The 27853-nt window shown below is 41.8% G+C and overlaps 2 protein-coding genes and 2 non-coding genes across 5 annotated transcripts; all 4 read left to right on the top strand.

The window, feature by feature from the left end:
• Positions 1-1857: 1857 nt before the first annotated feature.
• eprs1 (glutamyl-prolyl-tRNA synthetase 1) lies at positions 1858-19292 on the top strand. 2 transcript variants are annotated; one of them, XM_072689566.1, is made up of 34 exons: positions 1858-1974; positions 4891-4975; positions 5087-5186; positions 5291-5447; positions 5894-6036; positions 6181-6281; positions 6385-6511; positions 6651-6843; positions 7019-7190; positions 7659-7892; positions 7970-8054; positions 8154-8213; positions 9536-9556; positions 10430-10540; positions 10762-10898; positions 11333-11540; positions 11658-11770; positions 12304-12421; positions 12509-12892; positions 13813-14025; positions 14238-14483; positions 14586-14843; positions 15064-15335; positions 15594-15645; positions 15815-16024; positions 16105-16257; positions 16350-16451; positions 16536-16691; positions 17196-17393; positions 17510-17683; positions 17779-17939; positions 18327-18405; positions 18501-18565; positions 18711-19292. In XM_072689566.1, the coding sequence occupies exons 1-34, from the start codon at positions 1932-1934 to the stop codon at positions 18859-18861; spliced, it is 5082 nt and encodes a 1693-aa protein (XP_072545667.1). In that variant the 5' UTR covers positions 1858-1931; the 3' UTR covers positions 18862-19292. The 2 variants fall into 2 exon arrangements, with proteins under 2 accessions (XP_072545667.1, XP_072545668.1); XM_072689567.1 differs by lacking the exon at positions 9536-9556.
• LOC140564939 (small nucleolar RNA SNORA47) lies at positions 13571-13669 on the top strand. Its single transcript, XR_011980565.1, has one exon. It is a non-coding gene; the product is annotated as a small nucleolar RNA SNORA47 (small nucleolar RNA).
• Positions 15372-15502, top strand: LOC140564938 (small nucleolar RNA SNORA47). Its single transcript, XR_011980564.1, has one exon. It is a non-coding gene; the product is annotated as a small nucleolar RNA SNORA47 (small nucleolar RNA).
• Positions 19293-21819: 2527 nt separating the features above from the next.
• LOC140564793 (uncharacterized) lies at positions 21820-27188 on the top strand. Its single transcript, XM_072690444.1, has 5 exons — positions 21820-22429; positions 22844-23001; positions 23998-24136; positions 24416-24484; positions 26067-27188. The coding sequence occupies exons 1-5, from the start codon at positions 22202-22204 to the stop codon at positions 26187-26189; spliced, it is 717 nt and encodes a 238-aa protein (XP_072546545.1). The 5' UTR covers positions 21820-22201; the 3' UTR covers positions 26190-27188.
• The last annotated feature ends 665 nt before the right edge of the window (positions 27189-27853 follow it).

The following is a 27853-nucleotide window of genomic DNA, read 5'->3' as shown; positions in this document are numbered from 1 at the left end:
CCGGATGCTTTAGGTTGTGTCAGTTGGTGTGTTGACTGCTTTAGGTTGTGTCAGTTGGTGTGCCCATGGCATTAGGATGTGCTCTTTTGTGTGCCGGATGCTTTAGGTTGTGCCGGTTGGTGTGTCGACTGCTTTAGGTTGTGCCGGTTGGTGTGTCGACTGCTTTAGGTTGTGCCTGTTGGTGTGCCGACAGTTTTAGGCTGTGCCGGTTGGTGTGCTGAATGCGTTAGGATGTGCTCTTTTGTATGCTGGATGCTTAAGGTTGTGCTTTTTTGTGTGCTGGATGCTTAAGGGTGTGCTGGTTGGTGTGCCAATAGCTTTAAGTTGTGCCGTTTTTGTGTGCTGGATGCTTAAGGGTGTGCTGGTTGGTGTGCCAATAGCTTTAAGTTTTGGTGTGCTGGATGTGTTAGGATGTGCTCTTTTGTGTGCCGACTGCTTTAGGTTGTGCCGGTTGGTGTGCTGGATGTGTTAGCATGTGCTCTTTTGTGTGCCGGATGCTTTAGGTTGTGTCGGTTTGTGTGCCGACTGCTTTAGGTTGTGTCGGTTTGTGTGCCAACTGCTTTAGGTTGTGCCGGTTTGTGTGCCGACTGCTTTAGGTTGTGCCGGTTGGTGTGCCGACTGCTTTAGGTTGTACCGGTTTATGTTCCGACTGCTTTAGGTTGTGCCGGTTTGTGTGCCGACTGCTTTAGGTTGTGTCGGTTTGTGTGCCGACTGTTTTAGGTTGTGTCGGTTGGTGTGCCGACTGCTTTAAGTTGTGTCGGTTTGTGTGCCGACTGCTTTAGGTTGTGCCGGTTGGTGTGCCGACTGCTTTAGGTTGTGTCGGTTTATGTGCCGACTGTTTTAGGTTGTGTCGGTTTATGTGCCGACTGTTTTAGGATGTGCCGGTTGGTGTGCCGACTGCTTTAGGTTGTGCCGGTTGGTGTGCCGACTGCTTTAGGTTGTGCCGGTTTATGTTCCGACTGCTTTAGGTTGTGCCGGTTTGTGTGCCGACTGCTTTAGGTTGTGTCGGTTTGTGTGCCGACTGTTTTAGGTTGTGTCGGTTGGTGTGCCGACTGCTTTAGGTTGTGCCGGTTGGTGTGCCGACTGCTTTAGGTTGTGCCGGTTTGTGTGCCGACTGCTTTAGGTTGTGTTGGTTGGTGTGCCGACTGCTTTAGGTTGTGCCGGTTGGTGTGCCGACTGCTTTAGGTTGTGCCGGTTGGTGTGCCGACTGCTTTAGGTTGTGCCGGTTGGTGTGCCCATGGCAGTAGGATGTGCTCTTTTGTGTGCCGGATGCTTAAGGTTCTGCTTTTTTTTTTTTGTGTGCCGGATGCTTAGGAATGTGCTCTTTTTTGTGCCTGATGCTTAAGAATGTGCCGAATGTGGTGCCGGCACCCAGCAGAAAATGATTTATCCCCCTTTCAGTTAGCCTGTTCTACTTACAAAAACATTCTGAATGCCTTTGTTTTTTGCCAGCTGTTTAAAATAGACAAAACCAGTTGGTGTTAAAATAACTCTGTACCTGAACTACTTTTACCAGTAGACACATTTTGCCCAAAGAGACTTTTGGCTATTTCGGTCTATTACTAATTAATTGTATCAGTGCAAAGAAGGAAATGCTTTGTCCAGCGCCAAATGTACTTGCTTCATGTCAAAAATGTCATTAAATGTAATATTTAGATATGAAATGACGACCCAGGAATATTACACACATGCTTTTTGCAATGCAAAACGATTTCTTTGCAACGATTTATTTTGTCATTTTTACCTGAGAGTTACCTAAAAGCCACACATCGCTTTCAGAGGCCATGCGTGGCCCGGAACCATTGTCAGCGGTGTTTGTAGCGCCAGGGCGGAATATCGTCGTGGCTGTGTTCGCAGGCGGGCGGCGCTTCGTAGTGAGCAGCGCTCAGTCAGTGCAGGAGAGGGAGAGCAGCAGGCTGGGAGGAAAAAGCATGGCTTTAAATCTCACCATCAACACCAACAACCCGCCGCTTGGTAAAGCACCACATATTTTACAGTATTGTAGCTATGTGTTTGATATGAATCGTGAGAAAGTGTCGTTTGTTGGAGTAAACGAGCCTTGCTGCTCATCTATGCTGAGTGACAGACGGCGCGTGCAGCTAAAGCTAAAGAATTACGAGCATGCCGTCGTGGCATTGCTGACTTTGCTTGCTAGCTACATTTAGCCTGAATTTGTCTCTGTCCAAACACTTTAAGCACTCAAAACTGTTAGATGTTCAACCTGTTATTTAAATACTGACAAAACTCAAGCTGTGTGTGGCCCTTACTAAAGGCTAAATGAAACTAAACTAGCTAGCTTTTCATTCTTCAGTAATCTTGGCATGGTTTCATTCATTGCAGGTTGACTAGCTGGGTTGACAGGTTGGCTTGTCGATATAAGCCCACTGAAGAATAATGTGATATTTACCAGACTTTAAGGCAAAATTTATGTAGCTACCTTAGCCCTATCTGCAGAAATTATGGATTCTAAATTTAGTGTTGTCAGTCTGGGTAAGTGAGACACATTAACCTCCGATGGTGCCACCCTTTGTTAAGAGACGGTATTACTGGCTGATGCAAGCGAACCGAAAGAAGAGTGTCATGGATGTAGTTTAATAATGGTATAATGCACATCCAGTCATGTAATCTAGCAAAAGTTAAATTGCACGTGTTTAAAATAAAAGTTTATATATCATTTTTCATATATTTTTTTTTATACTTGCAGGATTACGTTAGTAGTCGTGACATAAATACAGTTTCTATACTGTACATTATTTCTGCAGCTTCATTGTAACTTAAATGCCACTTTGCATTTTGGGTGAGATGACTGCCCACCAGGCTGTTCTTGGGCTTGTCAGACTACTTGACCACAGTGGGGCAGTGGTGGCTCAGCGGTTAGAGCGCCGGGTTATCGATAACAGGGTTGTGGGTTCGATGTTGGGTCCTTGAGCAAGGCCCTTTACCCTCTCTGCTCCCCAGGCGCTGGAGTTGGCTGCCCACCGCTCTGGGTGTGTGTGTGTACTCACTGCCCCTAACACATGTGTGTGTGTGAGTGTGTGTTCACTACCAGATGGGTTAAATGCGGAGGACACATTTCGCTGTACAGTGTACAGTGACAAATACGTGCACCTTTACCTTTACCTTTTACAACAGCTGTACACTTTCCAAAGTCCCTTGAAAAACCAGCTCTTTGTTCCTTTTGGTTTCTTTCATGTGGATGATTGCATGAAGTCGTCTTTACCTTTGATGTAACCTCACACTGATGCACAATGAAACGAGCCTTTAGTGGATTCCCCTTTAGAGCTCTGGTTGTATGTGATGGGGAAGAGTCACTCCCTAACCACCCTCTCTCCGCTGCAGTGCAGATGCAGCTGCTGCCTTTCTGTCTTTTCCTGTTTTAGATCATTGGGAACTGTTATTTGAATGCCTTGAGTGAGACACACCACTGGGGTGGAATTAACTCTAGGAATCAGGCAGAGCCAGTATTTCAAGAAGAGAGTGGTTTCAGTTTTAGGTTATTTGTTTGCCTTAATAGGATGCACATGCTCTTGGGCTGTTTGACACAACAGGATGTCTCGGTTAGTCAGGTGAGATAAGTCAATTGTTAAGACCAGCCCATAGAAGAGTTTTAGTTTGGTCCATTTTTGAGAGACAACTGGCTTGTGCCCCAAATCAACATTTGAGTCTGCATACCATTGGGGGAGACGTACATTGTAATACTATATTTTTGTAATACTATAAGTATGTATTGCACTAGCAAAACAGTTTTTTGTTCAGTTCAGTAGTCCAACCTGTTATAATATTAATGCTGTCTGTGTACTCAATATTGGAGTAAAATAAGAATATTGAGCAGATATAATCTGTCTGTGATAGACATGTCATAGGAAAGTGAACTGTGAATTTTTCACCCTTAGTATTGTGAGTGAGTGAGTTTACTCCTCACCAGGTTTGTGAAAGGACACTGGGGCACACATGATATTTTTTAAAAAGTGTAGGTAATTGTAATTTTGTGATGGCACACATGTGATACTTACCTGTGACCTGTGTGGCCTTTTATGCTGACTCGAAATAAGGCTTTATTTCATTAGTTTATTATCTTTTTCTCCGTTTTTCATTTCTCTTTTTTCACTTGATCGTGCATGCTCTCCATTAAATTGCACTTATTGTGTGAAATCTACTCCTGGAGTCTTACCTGATCCTTGCAGAGTGAACCCTGCCCTCCTTAATGAAGTGCTACCCAAGCTGTGAACTCTAATACCCCACATCATTCCCACAAGTATCAAATGTCAAGAAGTTGTATCATGGTATGTTCGATTTAGTTTGCCTCTGGTGACATTGCACATCTTGCATGTTACCCTTGCAGTGACGATGCTGGAACAATTATATATTGTGCAGCCGTAGCTTGATTGACTGATTTGTGACACCACAAATATATTGTACAGCTGCAGGAGCCTGGGGTTGGGCGTTCTCGCTCTGGTCTCTGTCTGTGAGGTGTTTGGTTCCAAGTAATAGGTGGAATGGCTATGCTTAATTGCTCAATTGAGTGTGTATGGTACCCTGTCATGGACTGGGGCCTTGTCCAGGGGGGTTCCTGCCTTGCACCCAGTGATTCCTAGTAGACTCCAGACCCACTGCGGACCCTGAATGAAAGAATGAATGAATTACTGAATTCCCTTTTGTTACATACATATAAAGGCAATTGTCAAAATGGTGCTACAGCGAAAACAAACACCTGTAAACAAGTTCACGTTAGTAACATGTTTTAAACATGGGTTACATGTTTTATTGTTTAGTTTCTTTTTGTGTTCTTTCCAGATTTTTGTAATGTCAAGTTATTAAAATAATTTTTAAAAAGTGATACATTTCAATTTGACTTGGCTTTTGATAACTGAAATCCATCTCTACTTGCAGGGGCACTCTTGGCAGCAGAGCATGTCAAGGGCAGTGTCAATCTGTCTGTGCAGGAAGGCAAAGACACCAAGCTCCATGTCTCTGAGTAAGTATTCTTACAGATGTACATACTGTAGTATAAACATGGGTAACATTCAGTATATAATAATTGGGCGTGATTGAAGAAGCTTGTCTTTTTCCCTCTTTTCATTTTTAGTGGTGTGCAGTTCAGCGACGTGAACTCCATCACACGTTACCTTGCACGTGTGGCTCCCAGTCTGGGTCTGTATGGCTCCAACATGATGGAACAAACTGAGGTCAGAAAATGCAATCATCCTCACTTGTTTCACCTCGGAAGCAATTTATGAAATGACGGTTTCTCATCTTTCCTATGTTGCTCTCTCACCTGTGTCTCCTCAAGGTGGACCACTGGCTTGAGTTCAGTGCTCGACGTCTCAGTGGCCAGACAGGCTTGGCTTCTGCTTTTGGTGAGCTGGATGCGGCGCTGGCCTTGCGTACCTTCCTTGTGGGCCACGGCCTCACCCTGGCTGACCTCTGTGTCTGGGCTGCCCTCAAAGGTGAGAGGGTGTGCATTGTCTGTGTCGTTTGTAATGACGAGGAGATCTTAAAATAACAGTTTATCCAAAGTTCAATATAAAGTGTTGCCCTTATATCAAATATAAGAGCTCCACCAAATTGCAAATTCAGTGTCTGAAACACAGTTTTCTAAATTGTGACAGTAAGTAGCATCATTATATTGAGAAATATAGAATACTATACAAGGATAAATTAGTTAAATATTCATATTTCTATTCATTTTTTAGAAATATCTGTCCAACAGTGACAGAAGTCACATAGGTGACAATAGACAACTCAATTTGAAAGAGCTCTGTGTGATTTAGGGCAAGTGGGTGATAATATAGACACAGAGTTTGCACACTGCTAATTTACTAGTTTTCATTGCAAATTTGTTTAGTCATCTTGATTTTTTTTTTTTAAAGCTTGTTATCTCTTTGGCCTACAGGAAGTGGGGAGTGGCAGGCAGCACAGACTAAGTCAGGCTCTTTCCCTCATGTGTCCCGCTGGTTCTCATTCCTGAGCTCTCAGGTGCCCTTCAGTGATGTGGGCAGCAAATGGGCAAGCAAGCTCTCTGCCAGCCAGCCTGCTGTAAGTCATACAACATCACTGGCAATCATTGGCAGTTCTTCCTTGCCTACTTGTTTAAATATGTGAAAGCATCATTATTTATGCTCAGCTTGAGTTCTAAAATGGTATACTGCACCTCTCACAGTCTCTGTCTTTGTATTTCAGGCTGGGGAGAAAGAGAAGACTAAAGATGTCGGCAAGTTTGTGGAGCTGCCTGATGCTGAGATGGGCAAAGTGGTGGTACGATTTCCACCTGAGGCCAGTGGGTGAGTGACCCCAAACCTTGCGAGTGGTTTAATGCTGCAGAAATGTGCATCCCAATTTTGAAAAAGAGTACTTGGTTATTTAAAATGATGTGTTTGTCTGTAGGTACCTACACATTGGCCATGCCAAGGCTGCCCTTCTCAACCAGCACTACCAGGTCAACTTCAAGGGCAAGCTGATCATGCGCTTTGATGACACAAACCCTGAAAAGGAGAAGGAAGACTTTGAGAAGGTATTAAGCTTTATGCTGGTGTTGCCTGTCTTCTCATTACCATTAGTATTTAATATTCTGCATATTTTGTAATAACTCATTAGCTTTAAGAAGCTCTTATGTAGCTCAGGAAATAAGATGCTGCTGTGATGTGCTTCAGGTGATTTTGGAGGACGTGGCCATGCTGCAAATCAAGCCGGACCAATTCACCTACACAAGCGACCACTTCCCTACCATCCAGCGACTGGCAGAACAACTTCTGAAGGAGGGCAAGGCTTATATTGATGACACGCCCCCTGATGTCATGAAGCAGGAGAGAGAGCAGAGAGTCGAGTCCCGGCACCGCAACAACTGTGAGTCCCTGCTGTTGTCCTGAAAAAGGAATTTATGAAAGTGTGGTAGAGTTAACATGTTCACATCTCCTGTGTGGCTCTGTGCTAAGAAATGAATGAGCATGAGTTGTTTAAAAGGTTTAGGCCCAGAGAGGTGTTTGTTGTTTGTAACCTCTCTCTTTTCTTCTCTGTCTAGCTGTGGAGAAGAACATGCAGATGTGGGAGGAGATGAAGGCCGGCACAGAGTTTGGTCAGACCTGCTGTATGAGAGCCAAGATTGACATGAGCTCCAACAACGGCTGCATGCGCGATCCCACCCTCTACCGCTGCAAGAACGCCCCCCACCCCCGCACTGGCAGCACTTACAAGTGAGTTTATACATCCTTGCGCGCACACCACAATTAATCCTTTAAACCCGAAAAAAATTCTAGAGCACACTTGTGGATTTATGATCATTTTCAGACAGGTTTAGTGGTGTATTTATGCCAAAAATTAGAACTCCTGTAAATAAAGAACAGAGATATGAAACAAACTGGCAATAACAACCAACAATGCAGTGAGGCGGACCACAATATACCACAATATGCTCTTAAAATTAATTTCATGCCAGTGTAGTTAAATGAAGCACACTTGGCCACAGCTGCAGTCATTTGTTTTTAATGGTAGATTAAGACATATCATATAAGACAAATATTATCAGTTTAAACTCTCATTACAAATGCAAGGTTGTTTGGCTTTTGACAGTATGTCGAGGGTCATTTCCCCCTCCTTTTATCTGTATCGTGATGTTTTATTGACCACACTCTCGGTTGCTCGATCTCTCTCCCTTCCTTCAGGGTTTACCCCACATATGACTTTGCCTGCCCCATCGTAGACAGCATGGAGGGAGTGACCCATGCTCTCCGCACCACTGAGTACCATGACCGAGATGAGCAGTTCTACTGGGTGATTGATTCTCTGCGGCTACGTAAGCCTTACATCTGGGAATATGCCCGCCTCAATCTCAACAACACTGTGCTCTCCAAGAGGAAGCTCACCTGGTTTGTGGACCAGGGCTATGTGGATGGCTGGTGAGTTATCCGAGTCATATGTTAGACATAACTGCCTTGAACTGAAGGTGTACTACTATAAATTATCTGTTTCTTAGGGATGACCCACGGTTCCCCACAGTCAGAGGTGTCCTGCGTAGAGGAATGACCGTTGAGGGGCTGAAACAGTTCATTGCTGCTCAGGTATGTGGACCTTTTACAAAAAAATGTTTTTTTGAAATTATAGTCACAATGACATGACATTATTTAGTCATAGTCATATCATTTCTTTTTCTCACACAGGGTGGGTCCAGGTCTGTGGTCAATATGGAGTGGGATAAGATCTGGGCTTTCAACAAAAAGGTAAAGACCCGCAGCCTTCCGAGCTTAAGCAGACTAAGACAGTCTAAAGAGTCTGTAGTCGCAGTAGGGATGCACAGTGACCTCAAAACATCAGAACCATGACAGTATCAGAGATTTGCCTATATATTGACAGCATGTGTGGCCATGAAAGAGCAAATTCTCAGATTGGTGCATCCCTGCTTGAGAATGTGTGTGCTGATCTAGAATCAGTTGTACCTAATGCCTAGAGCTAAACTGTCAAGGGTGTGGTACTAGTAGATTAACATACTAAAAGCTTTGTTAGAAAGGCATGGATTCCACACCATCTCTACTGGTCAGACTGCTTGTGTCTGAAGACCTATTTTGTTTATATGTAATGTGCCTTGGCCACTTGCCATCAACATTTGTGGCTTCAGGTGTTTCTTGTTAAATATGACATTCAGGACTTTAGTCACATAGATGATATATGTGTACTTTAGAGATGGCCTGTGTTCCTTAAACCAGGTGCTAGTTTCCAATACTCTCATCAGTCCTGGCTTTCAGCATGCATGGCTCTGTCTCCTGTCTTTTTCTTTCATTTTTCATCACTCTTTTTTTATTGTCCTCAATCATTCAGTTTGATTTGCACCTTCTTAAGGATGGACTTTTCCCTCTCACTTTGTTGTAGTCGAGTGTGTTTGTAGCTGCTATTTTGAAAGAAAAAAAAAAGACTTATTCTGGTTTACTTTATGTAAATTATAAAATTATTTGTCCTGTTTGATTCTAACCCCTTTAGAATCGTTGCCTTTCATTTAGGCTGTAAGGAACCAGTGCACTCTAGGAAGTGTTTTGCATCATCTGCCTCTCATTTCACACACAAAGCATGCCTCAGGCTCAGATGTTCTGCTCATTGGTGTCCAATTCTTTCTTATTCAGGCTATTTTCTTTGGTTTTCTTCAGTTAGGCTATCATTTCTTGGCTCTTTCATTGCCATCCTTTCTGGCGTGTTAGTCCTTTTGTTGCTTGTACCAAAGACTTTGTGTTTGGAAGGACTGTAAGATAATGAGGGATGAAAGGCTCTGAGTGGGAGACATCTTAGACATTGTGCTGTGCAGGTAACTGCCCCCTTCAGACAGCACTTTGACCCCAGAAACACCTTGGTTAATTAGGGACACGTTCTTCTGAGAAAGTTCAGAGTCGGTTAGCGGTACCGGTGGAGGGTACTGAGGAACTGTGTTATAGTGTAACAAGGTGCTCAGTATGAAGAAACCTTTCCCATTCTGTCTAACCTGACCTGTCTCTGACCTCTTGAGCTCTACATGAGTGTTTTACATTAAAGTGCATCTCACTCTTCTGTTTCCAAGCTGCCAGTTAGCTGTAAAAAGGTACTCCTCCTTGTCCTCGTTCTCCTCTTGTTCACACTCTCACTGCTCTCTCTCTCTCTGACTTTCTCTTTTTCTCTCTTGCTTTCTCTTTTTCTCTCTCTCACTTCTGTTGGTTTTTCATTATTCCTTTCATTCTGTCTTTCTGAACCCATTGCCCCTCCCATCCCCATTTATCTCACAGAAGCCAAAACTGTAACCACAAGCCTCGTCTAGTTCTTGGTTCAAAGATACATTTGCCACATTGTTCTGTATTATGACAGAATTAAAGATCTGTTTTCAGAAGTTTCAGAACTGACTTACATGCAACAGTACAGTTTTCTGTGATGAGACTTACCGTTTCTTCTCCTTCTGGCTTCCCCCAGTGTATTTGCCTATTTGTGTGGCTCCCTCCCTTCATACAGCTTCTGGCAGATTCTGTGCACCACAGTATTCCACCTCATAACACTTAACTGTGTTCAGTCATACCCATTTAGTTATTTTGTGACTTACTTATTGCACGGACACAAAGGTTATGCCCTATGCAATGGTTTTGCAGCCTTACATGAAAACTGAGCTTGTCGTTAAGTTCCTGTGTGTGAATACTGATGCTGAACCGCTGATGTAATCTTGTGAAACCTAGGTGGCTTGATCCTCTGGTTTTGTAGAAAACTTTCATTTGGTGGAAAATATAAACTAGTTCAGCTTTTCCTGATCTTCATGTCTCTCTTTCTCTTTGTCCACCATCCCCCTTTTTTTGTTAACTCGATCCTTTTTTATTTTATAAATGTATTTATTGTTTGTTTTCTTAAGTATTTCCACAGCAGCCTGAACTTGGTCTTTTTTGCCCCCCCCTTCTATCATTTCTATGTCTCTCGTTCTCTCTCTCTGCTGTAGGTCATTGATCCAATAGCGCCTAGATACACTGCCCTGCTAGGCTCACAGGTTGTTCCCATTTCCATTCCCGAAGCCAAGGAGATGATGAAAGAAGCTGCCAAGCACCCCAAGGTAAGTGGCAGCAACCTAAAACTTTGGTAGCTCCTCTTATAGAGCATGCCACAAAGTGATGTAATGTCAGGGTCATTAAAAAACACTATACAGAAAGCCTATATAACAGTGATAATTGGTCTGTAGTTTGTGTTGTGGGCTCCTAAGTAGACTTTATAGAAGTGTAAGGCCAGATTGATGAGTGCAAACCTGAAGCATGGTCTTTTTTTTTTCCTCTGTAGAATGCGGCTGTGGGGATGAAAACAGTGTGGTATGGTCCAAAGGTGTTTGTGGAAGGGGCTGATGCTGAGACCTTCACAGAGGGCGAGACTGTTACCTTCATCAATTGGGGAAACATCATCATCTCCAAAATTCACAAGTAAAATCCTTCAGAAGAAACTTAAAACCATGTTTCCCATAGTGCCACCTGCTGGGCACAACAGCAAAATAATTGAGTTCATTGGCAGTTACAATGGCTATGTTCAGGACTGGCGAATCAAATCATGTCCAATTTGAGCAGGACCGGTTTTCGCCCTCTGAATGACAAAGAGCCATATGGAATAGCGGTTTCAAATCAAGTTTGTCAAATCATGTGTCTCAGCCTCCTCAGATTTTGTGTGGCTGTTCTTGACTGCACAATCACATATTTTTGCTTAAACCTGGATAGTGTAGTAACAGTACACATCAACATCTTGGCTCATAATTGTGACTGGTTAGCCAGCCTGCAAAAAAAAATCTTAAACCAGAACAATAATGAAGTAGTTGGTGGATTGAGCACACGCTGACATTTCTCTTGTGCCCTGCTTTCTGCAGAGACAGCAGTGGAGCCATCACATCTCTGGAAGGTCAACTGAACCTGGAAAACACAGATTTTAAAAAGACAACTAAAATAACCTGGTTGGCAGACACCCCTCAAGCCCCCCTAATCCCTGCAGTGTGCGTCAACTACCAGCACCTCATCAGCAAACCTGTGCTGAGTAAGGATGATGACTTCAAGGAGTTTATCAACAAGAACAGCAAGGTAAGTGCTGGGCTTCTTGTATGGTGGCTCCCATTAAAATGACTTTTTGGCATGACGTAGTATTAGAAAAAGTAAATGCAGACAGTATGTGCTGGTGAGAAATCTCTATGTTCTTAGACAGAGGAGATGATGCTGGGAGATCCATGCCTAAAGGAGTTAAAGAAGGGTGACATCATCCAGCTGCAGAGGAGAGGCTTCTACATCTGTGACCAGCCCTATGAGCCAATCAGGTAATAACTCCTCCCCATCTCATATAGAAGAGTTACGTGTTTTCAGGCCTGTATGTCTAGAACATTGTTTTGTCAATTAAACCCCCACCTCTGATTTTAATGCAGTATTATTTGTTTAGTTACGAAATGTTTTGCATTAGATTTACTTTCTTAATTTTGTAATTCCGACTTTGTTTTAATGTCAAGAAATGTTAAAAATGTGGCAGAAATGTTGAAATTGTGGAAAGAAACATTACAGCAATAATGTTTAATAAAATGTACATCTTGATTAAAAAGTATGTTGTGCATTTATGTACTTAACATAAAACTAGAATTACAATTACAAGAATCCATACTTTTAACTGAATTTCTCTGGTGTTGAACAGTGATGTAAAATACCGTACTTAAATATTGCTGATAATCTTTTAAAGGGTTAAATAGACCTGAAGCTTAATCCGGGCTTGCTTAGAATCTTAGGTGTAAATTCTTTATAATACTGCTGTTGGGAGTTTGTGACTGTACTAAGCTACAGATTTGTTCCCCCGTTTGTCCAGTCCTCACAGCTGTAAGGAGAGTCCTTGTGTCCTACTGTACATCCCAGATGGACACACCAAAGAAATGCCCACTGCTGGCTCTAAGGATAAGAGCAAGAACCAGCCTGCTGCTAAACCTGTAAGTGCATTGTTCCAACCATCCATTCACTTTTGGTCTGAAAACAGTGGTGTTGTTTTTTCATGTTCCTGCTTATGTTTTCTTCAGGTAAAAGCTGAGCCTGTCCCTTCAAGTAAATCCACACCGGCTCCGTCCTCCAGCCCAGCACAAGCTGCCTCCGGAGATGCTTCTGCATTGTTCTCTAGCATCATTGCCCAAGGAGACCTGGTCCGACAGCTGAAAACCGACAAGGCTCCAAAAGAACAGGTGGACCCAGCTGTGAAGCAGCTATTGGCCTTGAAAGTGGAGTTTAAGAAGCTGACAGGGCAGGACTACAAGCCTGGCATGACTCCTCCTACTTCATTGCCAGTGCAGACAAGCCCCACCCCTGCAGCCACTAGCCCAAGCCCATCCTCTTCATCCTGTCCTTTTACCCGTGTTGCTGAGCAAGGCGAGGTTGTGCGGAAATTGAAGGCTGAGAAAGCACACAAGGTATATCTGTGTCTCTTTAATGTATAATGCTACGCAAGATATGAATGTTTATATCAACTTTTTAACTGAACTCTGTCTGTGGTGGTTGACCCCAGTCTGCGGATTTTGGAACATACATGGTCAACAGTGTAAGTGTAGTCAACGCTGGAGTTTGTTATATTTGATTTATGTTATTCTTCTGGGGAATAACTTGTCCCACAGTTTGAGATATTGCCACGGGTCCAGCTGTAAACCAGAGCTGTTCTAGCAGTTTAGGGTACAAATTTAGTGTGATTCACTCACACACTACACCAAAATGTGCCACATAACACCAAAAAAGGTTAGGGCAAAAAAAGCAAAGTGAGTTCGCTTTTAAATGGTGACCATTCTGGTGTTAATGGGGAACACGCTTTAGTTCATATTTAATTCTTAAATCCACACCCGTCACCCAAATGTTTTGTGTATTTCTCCTTTACTGTTTCACTGCAGAAAATAAACAGTAGCAGCAAGCTATTATACTTTACATGTTTGTTTTGATGGCTGTATTTATTATTTAAAGAAAATGGTGTGAGTTCAGTTTAGTTCAGCAATGGCAAATTGTGATCTTCCAGTATTTTAGTCACCAAACATTTACAGAAATCACATTTTAAGAAACCCAGTCTCTACAATTTAGTACCCAGGGCTTAAGAATGATAAGAATGGAGGCTTGAGAAAGTTTTGCTGTTGTTTAAGTACAGCCAAAACTGGTTTTGACCTCCAAGAGTAAATCTCAATTACTGCATTCATATCTGACATTTTCATTCAGACTGTGTGCTATGTTTTGAGTATATTTCATCACAAGTACAGTATGTGATTTACACCATAAATGTCAGAAGAATGTGTATTCTGTATGCACATTAACTTATTTTTAAATCTTTTGTATATCATTTTTGCTGTTCTAGAACCAAATAGATGAAGCTGTGAAATTGCTCTTGGCCCTAAAAGCGGAGTTTAAACAACTCACAGGTCAGGACTACAAACCAGGCATGACTGCTCCCTCTGGAGCCCCAACACCACCCGCCTCCTCATCCAGCTCATCCTCCACTGACTTACACGGGCGAGTTGCTGAACAGGGTGAGGTGGTCAGGAAGCTTAAAGCAGGGAAAGCACCGAAGGTAAGTCGCTGGACTTTTAGAGGAATTTAGCGCAGCAGCAAATATAGAATAATAGAATAATCTGAAAGAATGTCGTCTGTCTCCATGGCTAATGACCTCTCATGAATCATTTTCAATCAATGATTCAAATAAAAATGCAGCTGATTTTAATACAAATACTCACTTTACATATTTTTCTAATGTAACCTAATGTCTATCTTTTTATTTTGCAGGACCAGGTTGACGCTGCTGTGAAGCAGCTGTTAGCTCTGAAGGCAGAATATAAGCAGGTGACAGGCCAAGAGTATAAGCCAGGAGCTCCTCCAGCCAGTGCTGCCCCAGCTCCAGCAGCTAAAGTACAGTCTGCCCCTGAACCCACAAAGACCAGCCCTCCCGACAACGCTGCAGCAGATCTTTACGAACGTGTGGCTCAACAAGGTGACCTTGTAAGAAAACTGAAAACTGAGAAAGCGCCCAAGGTTTGTCTTCTTTTTGTTTGCTAACACTTCATTATAGAGTATGTAATATGTATGTAATATGATTTTTTTTAATTATTATTATTTTCCTCCTTTCTTTTGAAGGATCAGGTTGATGCTGCTGTGAAACAACTGTTGGCTTTGAAGGCAGAGTATAAACAAAAGACTGGGCAGGAGTACAAACCAGGTGTGGCTCCCAGCCCTGCACCTGTTTCTGCTCAGGCCAGCCCTGCACCTGCTCCTGCTCAGGCCAGCCCTGCTCCACCTCAGTCCTGCTCTTCTCCTCAGGCCCAGGCACTGTATGCTCAGGTAGCTCAGCAGGGGGAGCAAGTGAGACTGCTCAAATCACAGAAGGCCCCAAAGGTTGGTGTGTATATGCGTGTATGTGTGTGTGTGTGTGTGTGTGTATGTATGTGTATATATATATATGTATATATATATATATATATATATATATTTATTTATGAATTATTATTATTATTTTTTTTTTCATCATAAATTTTACATTTCAATAGTTCTTGCATTTTTGAATTTGCACTGGAAGAAGTCCCATCCTGAAGAATGTCTTGTTTTCATGGTATAGGATCAAGTGGACACAGCAGTTAAGACCCTGCTGGAGCTAAAGGGTCAATACAAAGCACTCACTGGGGAGGAGTACAAGCCAGTGAGTACCCCAGGAGCCCCAGGACACACTGGGTCTGAGGACAAGAGCCGCAAGGAGCGTGAGAACGCCTCTGAGAAACAAGGAGGAGGAGGTGGCCGCAAGCAGCAGAAGGGTGGAGAGAAATCACAGCAGGGCAAGGAGTGTGGGGCAGGGGGAGCAGGAGAAGGCCAAGGGCCCAAGAAACAAACACGGTATGAAGAGAGAGAGAGAGATAATGATTATGTAAATGGAGGTTTGAGAAAGTTGTGCTGTTGGTTTCGTACAGCCATAACTGGTTTTGACTTCCAAAAACAAATCTCAAGCACAGCATTCATGTTGGACATTAACCTTCAGACTGTGCTGTGTTTGAGTACATTTTACATTTTGGTTTTGTTGTTCAGCATCAAAACCGCATAGCAACCAACAACAGACTAACCTTTTATTGTGTCTTCTCATTTTTGAAAACATAGGTTAGGACTTGAGGCAAAGAAAGAGGAAAATCTGGCTGACTGGTACTCGCAGGTACTGTGATGTTTTTCAATTTACGTTTTTTTTTTTTTTTTTTTTTTTTTTTTTTTTTAAGTATAAATATATGCCAAATTATCTTACAGATGTGTACAGACAACTATGCAGAATTAAATGTTTACAAAGTCCACTCGAATGCCAAGTCTGGATTCTGCTGTGTGTTCAGGTGATCACCAAGTCTGAGATGATTGAGTACTATGATGTTAGCGGCTGTTACGTGCTGAGACCCTGGGCCTATTCTATCTGGGAGAGCATCAAAGACTTCTTTGACCGGGAAATCAAGAAGCTGGGGGTGGAGAACTGCTACTTCCCCATGTTTGTGTCTCAGGCCGCTCTGGAGAAAGAGAAGTCTCATATCGCTGACTTTGCTCCCGAGGTATGTTGGTTAATGAATTAGTACCTTGTGAAAAAAGGTGCCCGAGAGAGGCGATGTGTTTACCTGGCTTTTCTGTCTAGGTTGCGTGGGTGACGAGATCGGGGAAGACTGAGTTGGCCGAGCCCATAGCTGTGCGGCCCACTAGTGAGACCGTGATGTACCCTGCTTATGCTAAATGGGTCCAGTCCCACAGAGATCTCCCAATCAAACTCAACCAGTGGTGCAACGTTGTGGTCAGTATCAGCTCTTTGTCTAGACATTTTATCATTTTACTATGCTGACGTGACCAGCTCATGTTACTCCCCTTGTTTATTCTCTCCATCAGCGGTGGGAGTTCAAACATCCCCAGCCCTTCCTGAGGACCAGAGAGTTTCTCTGGCAAGAAGGACACACAGCCTTTGCCACCAAGGAGGAGGCTGCTGAGGAGGTCAGACAGTAGTCACTGTTGTAAAATATCTGCCCTTTTTACTTGACTATTTACTCACACACATTTTTATCTGTATGTGAACAGGTACTTCAAATCCTGGACCTCTACGCACGTGTATATGAAGAGCTAATGGCCATTCCCGTGGTTAAAGGAAGGAAAACGGAGAAGGAGAAGTTTGCAGGAGGAGATTACACCACGACCGTGGAGGCATTTATCTCCGCCAGTGGCAGAGCCATTCAGGTCTGTGCTCATACACCGGACACTCCCTGGAAAGAGAGTCAGATGTAGACATCTCTATATTTGCTGCAGGCCAAAAAGTATTACATTTTTTAAACAATTAAGCCAGCTGGCTAACCACCCTAATGTAATTCTATTGTGAAGTAATGACACAATAAAATGTATGTCATTATGTGAACATGTGTGAAAGGCTCCTGATTGAGTTAATTAAGCCATTTGAATGTCAGCATCAGGTGAATGTGATTTTGGGGCTGCTAAAAAGTTCTACAAGATAATCACAAGAAGCAAAACCAATTTAAAAGGGTAGTTATAATAACAATATAACTGCATATATTTATTCAAGCTCTTGTTTTAAAGTTTGGGTACATACTTTATTTTTATTTTATTTCTGGGTTTTGAAAGACAGAAAGGTCTTGGTATGATCCAACAAAGATTTTATCTTTAAGGTAGGTAATATAGCTTTTTAGTGTTGTATTAATACCTCCTTTTTTATATTTTGTTTTTCAGGGTGCCACATCTCACCATCTTGGCCAGAACTTTTCCAAGATGTTTGAGATTGTCTTTGAAGATCCCAAGAAACCTGGTGAAAAGCAGCTGGCTTATCAGAACTCCTGGGGCCTCACCACCCGCACCATCGGAGTCCTGACCATGGTACACGGAGACAACATGGGCCTGGTGCTGCCACCAAGGGTAGCCTGTCTTCAGGTACAAACTGAATCGCACCCAAAACAACATTGTACATTGTATCAGTGTTTTTGCACATGAGTTCATTACCATGAAGTATAACAACTCCTCACCAATTTACCTTTGAATTTCATCAGGTCATCATCATTCCTTGCGGTATCACAGCCACTCTGCCTGAGTCTGAGAAGGAGTTGCTGTTGGCTCAGTGCTCCAAGTATCTCTCCAGATTGCAGAAGATTGACATCAGAGTGAAGGCTGACCTCCGAGACAACTACTCACCTGGCTGGAAGTTCAACCACTGGGAGCTGAAGGTGCATATGATTGCATTCTGCACCACACCATGTTATTTTCACCTTACTTCTCTGATTTTGTATAGTGCTTTAAACACTGGATTTCTTGAATCCAGGGTGTGCCGATTCGTTTGGAGGTTGGGCCTAAAGACTTGAAGCAGGGCCAGTGTGTGGCAGTGAGAAGAGACACAGGAGAAAAGCTTGTTCTTCCTGAAGCAAACGTAGAGACTAGAATAAAACAACTGCTTGAAGACATCCAAGAGAATCTCTTCAAAAGGTACACATGCGCTTTTCATATCGCTCATGAATCCTGTTCTCGATAGATGACCCATGTGGTATTTCAGCCTGGATGTACTCCGGTGCCTCAGCCTGACAGTAACTGCACACAGCCTTTGTTTTGTCAAGTGCGCCATCACGCAAACCTTTAAAATGAAACTTCCCATTTACAGACCTTACTCACTTACTCCTCTGCTCTTGATGAGAAATGCAGTACACGGTCAACTCTCACCATAAATTACACACACACACACACACACACACACACACTTAATCCTTAGTACTAGGCATGTGCAAAAAAGCATTCCAAAAGCTTTGAGCTTACCCTTCAAGTTCCTTCTCCATATGTTCTGAGTGCCTTTGTCCAACAAGCTTTCTCTTGTTTTAGGGCTTCTGCTGATCTCAAGGAACACATGGTGGCAGCAGACACTATGGAGCAGTTCCAGAAAGACCTGGATCAGGGAAAGGTACGAGTCTGCTTAGCACTCTGAGATACTTGTCTATGGAAAACTACTTTTTTCTGTGCGTGTACTATAACAACTGTGTTTTCTTTATATCACAGATCGTGCAGATTCCCTTCTGTGGAGGCATTGAGTGTGAGGACTGGATAAAGAAGATCACTGCAAAGTAAGACACTGTTCCAGCTTTATTTTAAACAAAGCCAGGCTGAAATCTTTAATCACACCCATGTGAACATTTATATAAAATACTGCTTTGGCAGAAAGAAAATATTGCCTGGCCTTGTTAACACACTTTCTGTTGCCTGCCCCAGGGATCAGGACTTGGAACCAGGTGCACCCTCAATGGGAGCCAAGAGCCTGTGCATTCCTTTCCAGCCCCTGAAGACCCTTCAGCCAGGCCAGATGTGCATCAGTGGCAAAGAACCGGCTCAGTTCTACACCTTGTTTGGGCGCAGTTACTAAGAGGGAAAGCGCCTACCAGAGTCCTCATCTGTGCCCAGTGAAAAATTAGCGCCTGACCCATCTTAGAATGACTAAAGCACTAGAAAGAATTGCTGTAACTTATATTCTCACCTGCCATTTCTAACCTCCAGTCATGACCACGCTGGAGCTTTCTGCTGCTCTTAGGAAAGCTCCCCCCTCTCCTTTACTCTTGGCTATTCTCAGGACATACAGGTGTGATGTATAGACAGGTACAAGTTTACAGTCATGCTGTCAGATATAAAGGGAGAGACACTCAGTTGGTCTTTCTGTTACAATGATTTAACTTCTGGTGAAATGCAAAACCCTGTATATCTCTGTCCTTAGTCCTCAAAGTCTGGTACTTGTTACCTTGTAACCTGTAACATTTGGGTTCTCCTTTTCTGTAATAAAGGGATTCTTAATTTCTACCATTTTTTTAATGTCCAAATTGCTTCTTTTTTTGTTTCTTACGTGTACAGCAGACTTGACTATAGAGCATAGAGCATCCGTTATTATTGAAGCATGAGTGTAAAGACTCTTTTATGACTGGCATACAGGTAGGAATGCAACTGTGCTTAGTTCTGAAGATACTAGTTCAATACCCTGGGCTTGAAAACAGTACCCAGAAATTTATTTTTTCAGATTTTCCAATGGTCACTAACATAGCTGAATGGTTTTAAAGGTATTTAACTTCCCACATCCAAATGATAGTCGTCCCATCTAATGGAGAGAATGTGGCTGCATGGAGATGAAAGGAGTAGAGCATTGTGGAGAGTTAAAGGAGGGAGAGAGAGAGAGATCAGCTGTGTCTGAAACATGAGAAAAGCTGCTTGATCAGAATTCTGAGACATGAAGGCCTCCAGTCATGTCTGAACCGAAGTTTTGTAATCTAGACTTCTATTTAATTGGCCGAATATGCTAATGGATAATAATAACACGTCTAGCAGTAAGCTTACATTAGTGCCGATCAGGAGGCATTGTTACCTACATGATTTAGTTACAGAGACCTTCATCACAACACAGCCTTCTAAAACACTGACTTGTAACAGACTATGGACAGCAAGGTATCAAGTCAGCTACCTCTAGTTTTGGGCACAGCCAAATAGGGCAAACAAAAGCCAGACTGTAGCTTCTAAAGGTGCACAACAGCACCACAGCTGTGCAAAGTTAAATATGATCAAATACCCACTCAAGGGAGTAGAGTGTGACTACAGTGTAGAATCAAGGACACATTTGTACTTGTTTGGTTGTCCCAAATAGATATAAAAAAAAAAAATAGGGAATCCCAACTTTCACATCAGGTATAACTGTTTTTGGCAGATCATTTTATTTTTTATTGTATTGTAAAGTGTCATTGTTGTGCAAAAATCTTGTGGGCAGTCAATGTAAGATTTTATTTTTGAACATTTCTATTGGTCCATTCACCATAACATTCTACCACAAGAAGAACAAATGCTATTATAGCACTATATTCAAATGATGCCATGTAGTTTAAAAAAAAAAAAACATAAATGAAACATATAATGAAATATTCTGAAATGTTCAAATGCATTTTTAAGTCAATAATCACATACAACGAGGACCAAAGAGTACTGTTTTTAATGGAAGACTTATAGCTATAGGCTATTAGGATTATTTACTGCTCTTGGTAAATGAGCACATGCTAATGTAAAGGCATTTAAATTCCTTTCACCCTCATTTATACACTATATGGACAAAAGTATTCAAAATCCAAAAAGGGTATCAGAAAATATTTGAACCTGCTTTTGTTGGAGTAACTGCCTCTACTGTCCTGGGAAGGTTTCCTACTACATTTTGGAGCTTTGCTGTGGGGATCTGATAGCATTCAACGACAAGAGCCTCACTGGGGTCAGGCTGCTGGATGATCACCACCCCGCCTCATCCCAAAAGCAAAAGATGGAGCACCATTTTTCCAGAGAACAGTTCCACTGCTCCACCAACACGATGCACAACTCTGATCTAGTCAGGATTAAACTAGGGGGGGGGTGTTCATAGTGGGAGGCTGGACCGCTACTCACTGCACCATAACACAGCCTAACACGTGTCTAGCACTAGCGCGCGACGTGTCTTAGCGGGCTCTTAGCGACCTCTATCGTTTTAAATGAGAACTGCTCGTGAAGTTCAGGTTAAGAAGTACTTAGCGAGTTACAAGTGGGCCAGGACACTCTTAAATTTAGGCGTTAGAGCCGACGGAGGATTTCAGCTGGAAACGCTGGTAATTTTTATGTTATTGACAGTAAGAGGTTACGAAGTACTTGGCGTAACTAATGTTTTTATAACCCCACCCCTGCGGAGTAAGGCTGGAGGCTCTCTCTCTCTCGCCTCATGACTGTGTTGGGTGTGTGTGTGTGTGTGTGTGTGAGAGGTCAGGTGCACCCCCCCGGCCCCGTTTCTGCTCCTCCCTCTCTGCGTCACAGCAGCAGCAGCAGCAGTGCGGAAGCGGCGCCGCGTCTATTTCCATCCACACACCGGACACCTGTGGCTCCGAACGACAGAAGTGAGTCTAACTCTTCCTTTCTCGCTTATCGACACTGATTTTACAATGACTGAAACAAGCAGTTATCGCCTAATCTCCATTTTAATCAGTTAGGGTTTGCCATTGTGGTAGCTGTGGACAGTGTCTGTGTTAATGAGCTCTGCTGGTGTCTTACAGTTCCGTCGTCTGTCAGTGTGGACAGAATGTTCAGCATTACTGTCAGTTTTGGGGCGCAGTTAGTTTAGCTTAGATTCATTAGTAGCTTCGATTTGATTAGGAGTCTAGACTCATTTTCTTCTATTAAGTGTTCAGTGTATCACTGAAATATCTGTTGAGGAATTAAAGCTCACAAACATTACCTGTAAACCACTCCTTCACCCTCTCTAGATTCTCCGGGAGATTGCACTCCTGGAAATTCAACCTCGACATCTGGAGAGGCAGTGCAGAAGTTCACACAGCCAGTGGAAGGAAGTGGTTTTTGTCAGACTCCCAGCTGAAACACAATGGAAACTTCCTGCTCTTTCTCAGTTACAAGAGATACAACAGCTCACAGCAGCAAATCCACTCCCAGCGTGAACAGAGGAGAGAAGAGCAGCTTTTAGGTCAAACACAAAGAAGCAGGGTCTCCCTTTCTACAGAGGAGCTTCAGCCAGTCTTTGATGAGCTAGTTTTTTTATTTAATCCGAGAAGTGAAGTATTGACCGAGGTATTTGAGAGCAAACTACATGGCAGCACAGATAGGTGGACTTCTGCTTCTGCTGCTGCTAATTCTTGAGACTTGGAATTTGGCGTAGAGCTTCATAATTTCACTCATTTGGAACGATCATCGGAGCTTTATCTGTGATGAGTGAGTGTGCTGTGCTGGACAACCTTGGTGAAGATGGCTTTCACAGCTGTGAGGGCTTCGCAGAGTGGTCCACCTACAGCCCTGCACACTGGAAGGGGGATCAGGGGGACATCAGCAGCAGTTTTGGGGACTGGAGTAGTTTTAATGGCAGTCTCAGCAAAGAGACAGAACCTGCACCTTCAGGATCACCTCAGGATAGAGGACATGCCGGCCATAAACACCAGGTAATTTCACCATCATGATGGAAAACCTGTTTGACCAGTAGCTGAAAACATTGCAAAGAATCCAAAAAGTTATCTTCGTGTACCACGAGTTGGTGTTGTAAATAACGCCCCTTTTACCTTTTCATTTAAACAATTTAAACAATAACAAATAACAACTGTTATAATTTATTTTAATCAATAATACTAATTCTCAAAAATACTATTTTTTTTTGGCTAGAATAAAAAATAAAAGTCTCTTTTCAAATGTAAAATTTCCCTAAAGATTGTTACTTTTTATATTGTCTGTATTCCAATATGTTGTAAATAGTTTCTTCATTCTCATTTGATTAAAATGAATTAAATTTATACCCCCATTGAGTTTAAATCAGTGTAAATTTAGTCTCCGTACACTGACCGAAGGTGCTGTTTGTGCAGGTGGAGAATGGTAACCAGCTCAGCCCCTGGACTGTGTTCTACAATTGCTTCCATGTTGAGGAGACTGCGAAGGATTCTGCTGTAATGGAGATCCCACCACTGTCCCATCTGCTGCACAACTCAACACATGCACCTCCTCAACCAGCAACACTGTCAAGGTACAATCCTCACATATATTAACATCATAACGTTGTTTACGCCGTTTGAAAACAAACCAAAAAATATTATGGTAAAAATGATTTTGATGACAATATTGAATTTAAGTGTATTGTACCATGGCTAGCATGTTAGGTTAGGCCTGAGCATTAGATTAGGATGCTAGAAAGCACAACATGTGTAACAGATGTTTTCCTTTAACATGTTAAATGTGGTTATAAACTGTAAAAGGAAACATCACTATCAAGCACATTTGCAGACCCTCATTTTGTTGTCTTATCAAAAATTATATTTAATTGAGTCCTGAACAGCCCTAATTATCATATAATAAGGTTAAAAACATACAAAGTTAGTGGTTTTACAGATGCTCCACGTTTTGGCTGGTGCCCTTTTGAACATCAGGCAAATTGTATTCTTTACTCAAGACGATCGTTGTTCACTCTGCCACAACTGACTGGAGTGCTCGCTTTATACACACAGTAAACCCTGTCACCTGGCATCTGTGATGTCCTGGGCTGAGTTAATTCCAAACCATGGGTGGTCATAATATTCTGATATGACTGCGTACTGTGTAATATCAAATGCATCTTGTACCATAGTCTGGCGGCTTCTTTTGGTACTTCTTCATGGTTAATTATCTCGGACATTTACCTGCCCAATGGCACTGCCGGCACACACTGCCATATGTTCAAACACATGTTAAGGTTGATTCGTGGAGGGTGTGTGTGTGTGTGTGTGTGTGTGTGTGTTGTAGTGCTCAGACACACTGTGTTTTTTTTCTGGCACGCCTGTTCCCTGTAGATCTCTGGGTTTGAGTTCAGCATGTTGATTACTTCTGTTGATAAACCCTTTAGTACATATGCTTATTAAACCTGTAACACTTTCCTTATTATTTCTAATTATTTTCCATATGACACACATGTAGCTTCTCTCTCTCTCTTTCTCTATCTGTCTGTGTCTGTCTTTCTCTCTCTTGCTCGCTCACTGACTCTCTCTAGTGAGGCTGCCAACCTGTGCCATCGGCTGCTATGTGAACCAGACTGTCTGAGCCTGTCGAGTCCCAAACCCAGCTTACATTCCTACAAACAGCTGATCAACACACTCCATCTCTCAAACTCTGACACAAACACCGTCCAAGTGAGTGAAGAGACCCACATCTTTCAAAATAATGGTACAGGGATTTACTGGTTTGTTCAGCGGTTAGTTGACTGACTTTGACAGGAACACAATAATAAGAATGTGTACATTAATCTGGCTGACCTTGAACAAGCAGCTTAGTGGCTTATGGCTAAGGATTTTTTTCTTTTGAATAAGGAATAGAAAATATTTGTTCCATACATGTCCACTGGGGGGCACAAGCAGATACATGAAACTCTGAGGCATGAAAGTAAACACCCTGCTGTCTTATGTTTACAGAATACAGACTTTTCTGACCAGGATTTTGAGGAGCCCAAAAGTTGTCCGGCTGCTCTCATCCAGACTAAGGTAGGAATGTAAGAAGGTTGTTTGACAGAGTGAAAGATATCTGGATAAATGACAATCAACCCTTCACTAGTAAAATACAGAGGCAGGGAATATGTAAATTAGGCCATAAAAAGGATATTTAGGGTTCTGATCTAATCGACTGAACCACATTTAAAGCTGTAATAAATATTACATTAATTCTGTATTCTGTATTATTGTGTCTTAATATTAAGCTTTTAAAGCAACTGTATGTAGCAATTTTACCTCATGTTAAAGGTACACAGGCTTGTAATGGCATCTTGGTCATTCCCTCTCTGGGCTCGGTGTGCCAGCTACTGTAGTATGTAACTTTGCTGGAGCTGCACAAGACATCTCATGAGAACTGCTTAACACTGTGTAACCCGAGTCAGTTTTTTTGTAAGATCCTATAATATTACTCACATAATTCTTTCACTTCAGACGTCGGTATCACATTTTTAGCTCCACAAGAGAGAGATCGTAACATGATTTGCACCAATATCATTCATCTGCAGAGAATAATTAGCTAGCAGCCTTAGTTTTAGTTTTTGAGGACATTAGCAACAAGTTGTTTTACTAAAGTCTGTTAAACTACCTAACCTAACAAAGATGTCTGTTGTAAGTTTCGTCCCACCTTAAAATAAAAAGCAGTTACATAAAGGATGCCTTTTTCAAATCATTTTTGTAGATATTTAGGAATATGCATTTTATTAATAAAAATACATTGGTTTCATAGAAGTTGCGCTTGTAAACTGTATTAAAAAAGCAATAAGGCTTTATATTGACGTTGGATGTATTCAATATATTTACTATTTTATAATATTAAATCATTTGGTGTACAAACACATGTAAAGTCTTGTAAAATTGCATTAAACAGGCAGTCCTCCTCCTCCTAATGAATGGCCTCTTTCGCGATTCTTAATAGCGTTTATTTAAAAATAATCTCATCTGTGTTACTGATTATTAACAATAGGTCATAACAACACCTGAGATTCTCTTGTATGGGGAATCAATAAATATTGGCAAAGTGCATTTATAATTATATAATACCTCTGATACTACTCTCAGACTTGATATAATATAATCTGACTGATATTATTTCTAATAGAGACATAGCATGTTTAATGTAACATTGCTCCAGCGTCTTCAACCTGGAACCACAGAAACCACCGCTGCCAGGTGGTGCACGTCTAAAACTATTGCACTCTGCTTGCACTGCTGGTCTAAATTTGCAGGTCTAGAACTGCGGCTGTCTCTCCGTCTGCAGATAGACGCATTCCAATTTATATTGATAACAGAGGGGAGAAAGTGATCAACTCCATCAACTGTAGGGGGAGCCCAGGAGCAAAGAATACCAATTCTTACACAATGCTATGTTAATGCACATACTGTTTGGCAACCATAGCGTACCGTTGAATTACATTGCTTGGCTGACAATTGGAATTCTTATTATTAATAAATGTAATACTTGATTAATCATTATCGTATTTGATTCTGGTGTAAATCAGCAAAGTCCAGTACATTAGTACGTTTCAAAGTCCATTACTAACCTTTGACCTTGCGACTTTATCTTATCTGTCTGTAGCTAATGGTGCCCACGCTGTGTCAGAATAAACCGGGTTACCTCTACCAGATCTCCCGCCAGTGGCTGAATCAGTACAGTTTGGCACTCCTACCCCATCAGGACAAGCAAGACCTGCTGTATTGAACAAAGCACACCATACTGCACCATACGTATCAGCTCAGGAAAGATGTGCTCTCTCTGACCAAATAAAAAAGAAAGAACCACATATTGCCACTCTTTAAAAAGAAAAAAAAAGGAGTATCTCAAAAATGGTTACTGTTCTTACTGTTGCTGTTACTGTAAGTGTTTATTGAATGCCATTTTGGAGCATTTTTATAGCATCAAACTCTATGCAGCTTTTTTGAACACTAAAGACACTTGCACAAGGTTAAACTGCACTCACAATCTTACAAGCTGTTACACGGGCCTGAGAATTTTCTGAATGCACATTATATGTATTTATCCACTATGTAAGATCACATTTAACAGAGCAGTTTGGTTCAAGTTTAATTTCCTTGCACAAAATACTGTAAACTGTTGCGAACTCTAGGTTAGCTACCTACCTAAGAGCAGAGCCATATGTTACTAAAATTGATTGGCTTTTTTGTTTTTTGCTTTTTTTGCTAATATAACTGCATCTGATGAACACATGAATCTGTGAATTGTTAGGTTTCTAATGTATTTTATATTACAGGCCATACTGTATGTAACTGTGATGTGCTAAAAACATGCAGTGCATATACTTTTTTGCATTGCTGCCTGCACTTTATTCTGTATGACAAGCATCTTTCGGCTGTGCTTTAAAGTGTAAATCTGAATATACCGAATAACTAGAGAAAATGTATATTTTAGCATTTCAGTTGACGGTCACTAAACTGAGGGAGCAGAAGTATTTGCTTACTTGAACATTACTTGAGCATTATATAAGATTCATACAACGCTGATACTGTATGTATTTATAGAAGTTAAATCAGGTTAAAACCAGTTTAGGTCAATATGAGGGGTTGGGTTTATGTACCCAAATCTGTGAATAAAATGATGCAGTTATATTTTAGTTAATTGTATAGCTGACATGGACAACTTTAACATTGTATATCCATTCTACAAAATATGTAAAAGTAAAATAAAAGACTTTTAAAGGTTGTTACACTTGTTCTGTTTGTGATTTGCAAGAACAGGCCTGTTGTCTTTACCTTAAACGTTTCTTAGTTTAAGCAAATAAGTACAATTCATCTGAAATTCTGTTAACTGTTATGTCCTGCAGTGTAAACTTGAAAAATCAATAGTGCTATTCCAGTAAGTGCTTCTGTAAATGTACACATTTTCTCAGCCTGTATCACAGGTTATGTCCTATAGCTTGGTTCCTTAGTTTACCTGTGTGAAAGAGTCTACATATAGAGTCTCTTACAATACATTTGAACTAGCCCACACATGCTTTGCACATTTTATGATTCCTTTGAACATACAATATACAGAGCACAGTGTATTTTATGCTTTACATAGTGCCTACACAAACCATATACAGCCCCTATAGAGGACACATACATCTATAAAATGATTCACGAGTGCAGAGCCCACTACACTCGACCATTCTCAACAATGACCCCAACCCCCTACGTCTCTTTCCTCTCACTCTCCCTGTTTTTCCACCTCCCCTTTCTCTAACGCAGCAAAGCTAGAAGAGTGAATTACACTGAGGTTGAGGTTTTCAGACCATGGCTGAAGGTCTAAGAGCTGCAAGGTAAGAAAAAAAGACAGCTAGTCAATTCATATTCTTTATTAAAAGACTTCCTACAAAAAGACTCTTC

Source organism: Salminus brasiliensis, chromosome 10 (genome assembly GCF_030463535.1).
Source record: "Salminus brasiliensis chromosome 10, fSalBra1.hap2, whole genome shotgun sequence".
In the NCBI taxonomy this organism is placed as follows: Eukaryota; Metazoa; Chordata; class Actinopteri; order Characiformes; family Bryconidae; genus Salminus; species Salminus brasiliensis.
Note: the sequence above shows the minus strand (reverse complement) of the source record. Positions and strands in the feature narration are given on the sequence as shown.